This window comes from Rattus rattus, chromosome 6, assembly GCF_011064425.1.
Source record: "Rattus rattus isolate New Zealand chromosome 6, Rrattus_CSIRO_v1, whole genome shotgun sequence".
NCBI classification, from domain to species: domain Eukaryota; kingdom Metazoa; phylum Chordata; class Mammalia; order Rodentia; family Muridae; genus Rattus; species Rattus rattus.
In genome coordinates, this window is record NC_046159.1 from 153,577,555 (window position 1) to 153,585,707 (window position 8,153).

Consider the following 8,153-nt stretch of genomic DNA (forward strand, 5'->3'; position numbering starts at 1 on the left):
TTATCTCTCTCTCTCTGCAGTATCTTACCTTTAAAGTCTAAGTCATCCCGATATTTATTGAAAATTTATCATAAAAGATCATGCCAGATGTCATGAGATGCCCAACCCAACACTTGTGAATTACAGCGATTGAAAAAGAGACTTGTTCGATGCTTTAATGTGTAAAGATGTCGGGATAGTAATTCTTTGACAGCGAGTCCCAGACACCTCTCTGGAACCCAGAACTCTGAGAAAGTTTCTAACCAGGCACAGACAGTTCTGTGATTGAGTGAACAGGTCCAGCCCTCAGCTTCCAGGACTGGGGCACGCCAGACATCCCATGGCAAAGATGTGCAGACAGCCATGAGTAATTTCTGCTGCTTGTTTCGCACAGGATGGGGAGCCCCACCCTCTTCCTCCTGATACCACAGCAGTGCTGAAGTCCAAAACCAGCAGTCCTCTCTGGTTTTTCCACTCACCCGGCTCCATAGTCCCCACCCCTAGTCCCACAGGAACTCAGAGGGGAGGTCGACAGGAACAACGTCCCTGCCTTTCAGGCCTCATTGCTCCCTACGCTGAGCTGGACCGTGCCTGAGCCCTTGCTCCACTGAGGCCACTGGAGTCCTTCTTCCCAGGCAACTGCTCCACAACTAGCCAAGCTAGCGTCCTCTTTACCCTCACTTGTAGGGCCCGTTTGTAGGCTGCCTCGGCTCTCAGTCATCTCCTACTCTTTCACTGTTCTCAGGGCAAGCTCCTCTTTGACTCCCAGATAGGGCCAACTCAAATATCCTGGGCCTGTCATCTGAAGTAGGAGTAGGGCTCAGAAGATGGCTCCAAGTGTCCTTCCATGCCACCCATCCAATTTCCTGCAGCTGGAAAGGCCAAAACCTTGAGAGGAAAAGACAGTCAGCAAGCATTCTGGGCACCTAGGTTCTAGAGACTGCCCTACCACTCCAGATCTAACTAGCATCTCCACCCCTCCAAAACTGGCCCTTACCCTTGCTTACTTAGCCCCCATGTGGGCAATACCGACCTGAGGTATCCTCAGTCAGTGCAAGGAGCCTGGTAGGGGCTCCTTCTGGGCGTCTGTGGTCTCCTGGAAATCCTTTGGGAACAGATTCTGGGCCCTCTGGGTGCCCCACTGCTGTCTTGGGCTAGAAGCAGGACTGGAACCTGGGGATAAACATCATTGGATGAGAAGGGTTTGGATGCTCAAGAACCACCAGGACCTTGCCCCTACCCCTTACCCTCCTCACCATCACTTGACCAAGACGGCTTCTCCTCATCTGGTGAGCCTGGCTGTGAAGGGCTGGACCAGGGCCTGGATGGGGAGGAAGCTGAAGCCTCTCCCCATACTTCCTGCTGCTGCTGTTGATGAAGCTAGATCGTGGAAGAAGGAGAAAGAAGAGGAGGAGGAGGGAGGAAGAAGAGGAGGAGGAAGAGGGAGGAGAAGGAGGAGGAGGGAGGAGGGGGAGGGAGGAGGAGGAGGAGGAGGAGACACTCCCTCATATATGGGGGCAGGAATCAAGGCCAGGCTCCTCTGCTAGGTACAGAGAGCTCATAGTTCCTGTTAAGAATGCTTTCCATTCTGGCCCCGTTCCCAGCTTTAAGTTCATTTGATTTCTTCCTATAGTCCCTCTACACACCTGATGTAGGTAAATGGCGTGGAGGCTCATCTCAGCAGAAACAAGCTCTGGGAGCTGGGTCAGCTTCTGGCCCCCTGTGCCTCCTGGAGACACACAGCTAAAACAAGATGTACCCAGTTAAGAGTCAGCTCCCTCACAGAGGAAGGCGACCAGGCTTCACCTCACCTTCCAAGTCCCCTCAGGACCCTAGCGCCCTCTCCCACAGAGTCACCACCACTAATCCAGACTCCCCTGCATCTCAGGCCTCCACCTCTCACCTGGGGTCCTGGGCCATGCGTGAAATAGAAGCAAGGAGGCTGGCTGTGGCTGCGGCGGGGCAGGGAGCCGTGGGGCTCAGGTCCCTCTGGGGTGGGCGGGGACTCACCAAGAGGTTGGCCAGGAAGGCTTCTGGCTGAAAAAAAGAGAGCCAAAGAGTGGAGGAAGAGATAGGAGGAGGGTCCAAAGGAGGGCATGAGATGTGATAGGTTGAGCCTGGCTGCCTGGGTTACGCACAAGGTCAGCAATGCCAGGGAGATAAGAAGGGTGGGAAGGGCAAAGGGTGGGCAGGCATGGGACTCACCAGAGGGGAGGTACAGTCACTGAGCACCCCTGGGGTGGGGGGGCTGCGTGTCGAGGGAGCACCCCAGGCAGCTGCATCTTGTTGTACCCGGCCCCGAAGGTGTCCAAGGAACTTAGAGCTGTGCCCTGGTGGCTGCCATTGTGGGTGTGCCAGGGAAAACCGCATCAAGGAGAGTTCGGTCTTTCCATCCTCTGCACGCTGAGAGAGTGAGGCCTCTGTCTGTCCCTCTGAAAGCCACTGCAAGGAAAGGAGTCCTTCTGGTGTTGGGGACACCAAGACTCAGCTAGACAGGATGGAAAATACTGCCCCACGTTCCAGATGAAGGCTGCGATGGGAACTCGTTAAAGATTATCCAGGAGGACCGCAGTAGAGCAAGACATAGGCGTTTGGTCTGGGATACAGTTAGCCTTGAATTTTGCCCCCTGTGCAGCCCTAGTTCCTAAGACAAGACAAGCCTGTACTCCACTCTTCACCCAGCACCTAGCCCTCTTTATGGGGGGGGGCAGTCCTGCTCCCATTTTTCATCTTTTTTTTTTTTTAAATATACCAGCAACTCTGTAAAGGGCTGTATAGACCTGGCGTGCCAAATGCCTATCCAATCCATCTTCACAGGGTCAGGGAAGGGCTCTAACCTGAGGGTGACCATGACGCTTCACATCCATCAAGGCAAAAGAACAGATGTCCCCAACACCAGCCACATCCACAGTGAAGTGATGGAAAAAATCAATGATCTGCAGAGCACGGGGGCGGAACCAGAAGAGCAGAAACAGCGGGGTCAGGAGCGGAGACAGGAGCTCCTCCAGGAGGGAGACCTGAGGAAGCAGGGGGTGAGGCTGAGCGGGGGTCACACAGAGGACCCGTGTTGTAGATAAAGGCTTCACTGAAAACCTACAAGGGATCAGGGTCAAGAGCATCCGGGAACAACACTCTCCATTCTCTGAGGTCTGAAGATTCCAACCACTCATTCCAAAGCCTCCTCATGGAAACACACACACACACACACACACACACACACACACACACACACACACACCATCGCCACCCCCTGCCCACGTGGCTGACAACTTCTCCCAGACTAATCATGTGTATGGGACCTAATCCACAGCCCTCTGCAGGCCCGGGTACTCACTGCTCGGTACTGAAGCAGCTGCGACATCTGCCAGTAAGAGCTGGTCCGAGCACCTGCTGCACCAGGCTCCTCTGGGAGGTAATGCATGTGTGCCAGGGCCGCCTGCAGCAGAAGCTGCGAGGAACGCCCCTGACATTGCTCCTCTGGAATGAAGGACCTGAAGGGCAGGATGTAGGGTGAGGGATGTGGTTTGGAGGACCAGCAGATGGGACGCTGGTGGCAGCTAAGGTTTGCTACGGGAAAGGTCAGAGAAGGGGCACACACCAATATCTCCTCCCAGGTATGTGCCATCTAACCTGGCCACAGTGGCTGTGACCCCGAGCGCCGTCATGGTAGTGAGCACATGCTCCACGGCCAACACATCCTCATCATAGATGGTGAGCACTAGCAGCGCGGCAAAGAGCGCACCGGAGAAGAAGACCAGCTGGCGGGCCAGCAGCGCGCGGAGGGGCGCGGGGGGCTCGGCTGCACGGAGGAAGGCGGTGGCGGGCCGGTAGGCGCGGCCCAGGCGCGCACGCAGCTCGTGCGGCAGCTCGTTAAAGTGGCGCAACTGCAGGCGGGCCAGGCGGGACCAGCGACGCGCTCCGAAGGCTCCGGGCTCGCGCCGCAGCAGCTCCACGTGGCTGTAGAAGGCGTGCAGTACCTGCCAAGCCAGCACCAGCGGGCTCAGCGCCAAGTTCACGGCGGCCAGCAGCAGCACCGTGCGCCGCCAGCGGGTGGCCAGGACGCCCCGGAGGTCGCTGCGCTTGTAGGCTTCGGGAAGCTCCCAGCCCCCGCGGAAAAGAGAGAAGGGACCGCGGAAGAGCAGCAAGTCCACGTTGAGCGCCAGGCCGCGACTAAGGAAGGCAGCTCTGCCCCCCCAGGGCAGCGGGCAACGGGCAGGCAGCAGACCCTTGTTGGCCAGCGCCACCTGGTAGTTGGTGTAGCGCAGGATGCGGTGATGGACATCCAGTTCGGTCAGCGGTCGCGGCTGCACACACAGCCCACCGCTCCTCTGCAGCTCCAGGAGGCGAGACTGCACCTCGGCCCACGGTACCGAGCTGAGCTCCTCCTGAGGAGAGAGGGGATAGGGAAGCCTAGGGACCAGTATTCCCCTTCACAGACGCACACCCTCCACCACTCTCTGAGCTACCTGTGAACTCCAGCCCTGGTGGCCTCCCTTCCCACCATTGCGTTGCGTTGCGTCTTTTTCTAGGCCTTCTGCGAACAGAAGCGCTTCTCCATTCTTTCTGCTCCTTCTCAATTGTTCTGCTCACCACTGCCACGCTGTAGCCATTAGTCAGTGATATGCTTCCTGCTGACACCTCTTGAGGGACTGAGGCCTGGCTTCCTTTTTTGAGCCCCCTTCAGTTCCACATATAAAAAGAGTGAGACATCTTCTCCCAGCTCGCTGCTTTCTGCCTGCGCAGGCTTAAGAATGGCGACAGCACTCACCTCCACCTCAAGGCCACTTTGTACAATCACTTGATTAGCTTTCACACCACCCTGCCTATCTGCGTGGGGGAGGGGGGAGAATGCTCCCACACTTCGTTTGGACGGGCCCATGGAAGCTGCAAGCCTCACTTTAGCCCAGACTCCCCAGTACAGTTATTCCCTTAGGACCAGCCTCCACAGCTCCCCCCCAGTATCTTCCCCTCTGCTGGAGGAGAGAGAAAAGGAAGGGTAAGAGGGAAGGAGGATGGGTTCCATTGCCCCAGCAGTCTCTGTGCCTGGTGCCTCCCTACTCTAAAGGCTCAGGACATCCAAGGGGAAGCAAGATATGGGGACCAATATCCTAACAAAAAAACCTTAAGGACAAAACTAGAGAGAACATGACCAGGGGATAGTGAAGAGACCAAGAGAGTGGCTTTCACTTCTGGTGCCCTAGAAGGATCTATTTCGGGCAAGCAAGCCCAGCTCTACAGCCTGCAGGCATCCACGTTTTCCTCACTTCCTGCCCAGAGGCTTGGGTGGCCCTCCCCTCACCCTGGCCTGACCTTCCTCAACCAATCAGGATGCCTCCTGATCTAGAAAGCCCAGTGACAGCCCTTCCTATAAACAGCCATTGTTTTTACCACCTGCATGTGACTGTAAGTCACTGTGTGACCCATCGTGTGAAGCTTCCTTCACATGGGTCAGAGCCAAGCTTGCTAAGTGCCTGAACCTGCCTCCTGACACTACTCCAGGCCCAGGGCAGCTTCCGTCTTTCTGCTCTTCTCAGTTGGTCCTTCCATCTCTATGGCCCCATCTGTCCTGTCCTGTCAGAGCATGCTTACTGGGGGGATGTGCAGGGCCTCCCTGTAAAACACCTTGATGTCCCAGTAGCTGAAGAGATTGCAGACCGAGCGCAGCAGCTGAAACAGCCAGAAGCCAGCAGCCAAGACTAGGAGGAAGACCAACAGAGGACTGCCATGGATCCTGCAAGAGGTTGGAAGAGAGGGTAACATAAAGATGGGAAACCCACAGAAAGGAAATGGTGGCAAGACCCTCCAGTCAAAGAGGGGCTAAGCGGGGTTGGGGATTTAGCTCAGCGGTAGAGCACTTGCCTAGCAAGCTCAAGGCCCTGGGTTCGGTCCCCAGCTCGAAAAAAAAAAAAAAAAAAAAAAAAAAAAAAAAAAAAAGAGGGGCTAAGGAGGGGGCCCTCAGTGAGCCCTTCAGAAGTGTGGGCAACACTTCCCAAACAACACTCATGCCCTCTGCTATTTGTGTTGTCAGTCTCCCACAGCTGTACAGCAGAGTTTTCCAGAAGCTACAAGACAAGCAATGACGTCACATCATCCTGACAGCCCATGCAGTGTGCACTTGTGCATTCCTAAGTTTTAGAGTTGTCCCCAAGGCTAGGAATGTGGCTGAGTAGTGCAGCGCTTACCCAGCATGCCCGAGGCCCTAGGCTTGCTCCCCAGCACCAAAAGTAAACAGTTGTCCTCACCATTATTAATTTCTAATAAGGTAAACAGAAATGTGACCCATAATTCAAGGCTCTTTGAGTTTCCCAGTCGACTTGGGGTATGTTTTTAAACACTGGGAGTTGATCTAGACCAAGGGGTAGTGTGTGGAGGTCCCTTTCTTCCTATCCTTTGTGAGTTTACCCCCGAGGCAGCCACTAGACTGTCACTTACTTCTCTGCACACTGGGCTGAGGGTAGAATGGCATCTGACAAGGTCACTTTGCTGTGCAATGGCCCAGGTCTTGTATGGTTCTTCGGTTGGTTGTTGAAGAGAACATTGTAATCCACGCAGCGAAGGAGGAAGGTTGTAAAGGTGACAATGAAAATGAACTGTCTGAGGAGGGGATGCAGGAGAGGTCTGGTCAGGCTGAAGGCATGGCAGACACCTAGCCTAGTCACAAGACAAGCTGCAGCTCTCTATGGCCCCCTGACCCTTCAGCGACCCAAGCCTAGAACTGAAAAGGAGGGCTGTGGCAGAACTCAGCCCAGATCTGAAGCCCCAGATTTCATTTCCAGCACCACACAAACTGGGCACAGTAGTGTGCCTGTAATTCTAGTGCATAGGAGTTAGAGGCAGGAGGAATTCAAGCCTAGCCTAGGATACGTGAGACACTGGGTCAAAAATAAATAAATAAATAAAGCGAACACCGAAAACAAGAAGAGAGAGCAGAGCTTAGGGCCAGGACTGGCTTCTCACCCCAGCTGGAAGACATCCTCCAGCAGGATACAGGCAAAACCGTTCCGCTGGTGATAGCTGTAGATGTGGCAAGTTAGTCAAGAAACATGCCTAAGCCAATGCCAATGGACCCTTCCTGTAGAAACTTCTCCCACTCTCCCCTGCTCCACAATCCCCCACCATGTCCCTCTGCATACTGGGCACAAAGGATATCTTGGTGAAGAAAGTGTCCAGGTTCTGGATGTGATGCCAGGAGCCTGGGCACAGAGAAACAGTGGCAGGACTTGGCATTGTCCCATTTGTGATTAAGTTCTCTATCAAACCCAAACCTGCCCGGACCCCCCAAGCCCCTCCAACCTTCCGTATACACATATACTCACCACGGAGCCCTTCAGGTACATGGAGCAAGGGTTGGTGGTCCTCCCCATGGACGGGCGAGGACGAGTCTTGAGACCCCTCAGGGTCACAGTCCTCTAGCCGTTCATAATCCTGCTCAGGGATCAGAGGGCCTATCCGCAGCCCAGGATGGTCCTGGGGGCACCGGCAGGAGGGAGGGGGAGTGACCGAGGCCAGGGGTGGGGTGGAGTGGGACCCCCACGAGGGGGAAGCAGAGGTGTGTGTCATTGTGGGAAGGGCCTGTGTTGGGGGTGTGGCTGGGGTGGGTAAGGCATTGTATGGAGGCTGAGAAGCCCCTGCCTCCTGAATCACCAGGGAGGGGGACCCTGAGGCGGGAGGGAACACTGAAGAGGAGCAGCTTCTTGTACGAGGGGCAGGGGACAAAGAGAAGACGGAGATCCTCCCTCCCCCAAGTCCCCGACACGGAGAAGCAGGCAGTGGCAGTGCCATAGGGAGCAGAGGCACTGAGCTGGGCCCCAAGTCTCCCCACCGCCCCCGCTGCCTCCTGCTCCCCCCCCACCCCATTCGTCTCACCATCAGGCGGCGGCTTCTCTTGAGACGTCAAAGGGACTGCTCTGCTGTTGTTTCCTCAGAGGTCTGTGAAGCTGAACAGGGACTACAACAAGGACAACAACAGTACCTGGTGACTCAGGCTGGGCAGGCCTTAGGCATGCCAGCCCTCAGCCACCTGTGTGATCACTCACACTCCTTGCAGAGCAACCTGGGGCCCAAGCTCGGTGCCTGGGAGGAAGGCCGGTTTGGGAGTCAGGGGTTCATGAGTTATTGGACTAGAAGAGACATCTCTGATCTCTGCTTTCAGTCCTCAAGGGCATGAGTGGTAA

The 8,153-nt window shown here is 55.6% G+C and overlaps 1 protein-coding gene across 1 annotated transcript; it reads right to left on the reverse strand.

Annotated features, from left to right (window-relative positions):
- Nucleotides 1-134: 134 nt before the first annotated feature.
- Atg9b (autophagy related 9B) lies at nt 135-7,848 on the reverse strand. Its single transcript, XM_032907117.1, has 14 exons — nt 7,296-7,848; nt 7,129-7,172; nt 6,937-7,001; nt 6,412-6,573; nt 5,569-5,710; nt 3,610-4,364; nt 3,314-3,470; nt 2,817-2,996; nt 2,185-2,421; nt 1,883-2,016; nt 1,626-1,722; nt 1,236-1,359; nt 1,013-1,152; nt 135-867 (listed from the first exon to the last, which is right to left on the reverse strand). The coding sequence occupies exons 1-13, from the start codon at nt 7,846-7,848 to the stop codon at nt 1,028-1,030; spliced, it is 2,775 nt and encodes a 924-aa protein (XP_032763008.1). The 3' UTR covers nt 135-867; nt 1,013-1,027.
- Between the last annotated feature and the right edge of the window lie 305 nt (nt 7,849-8,153).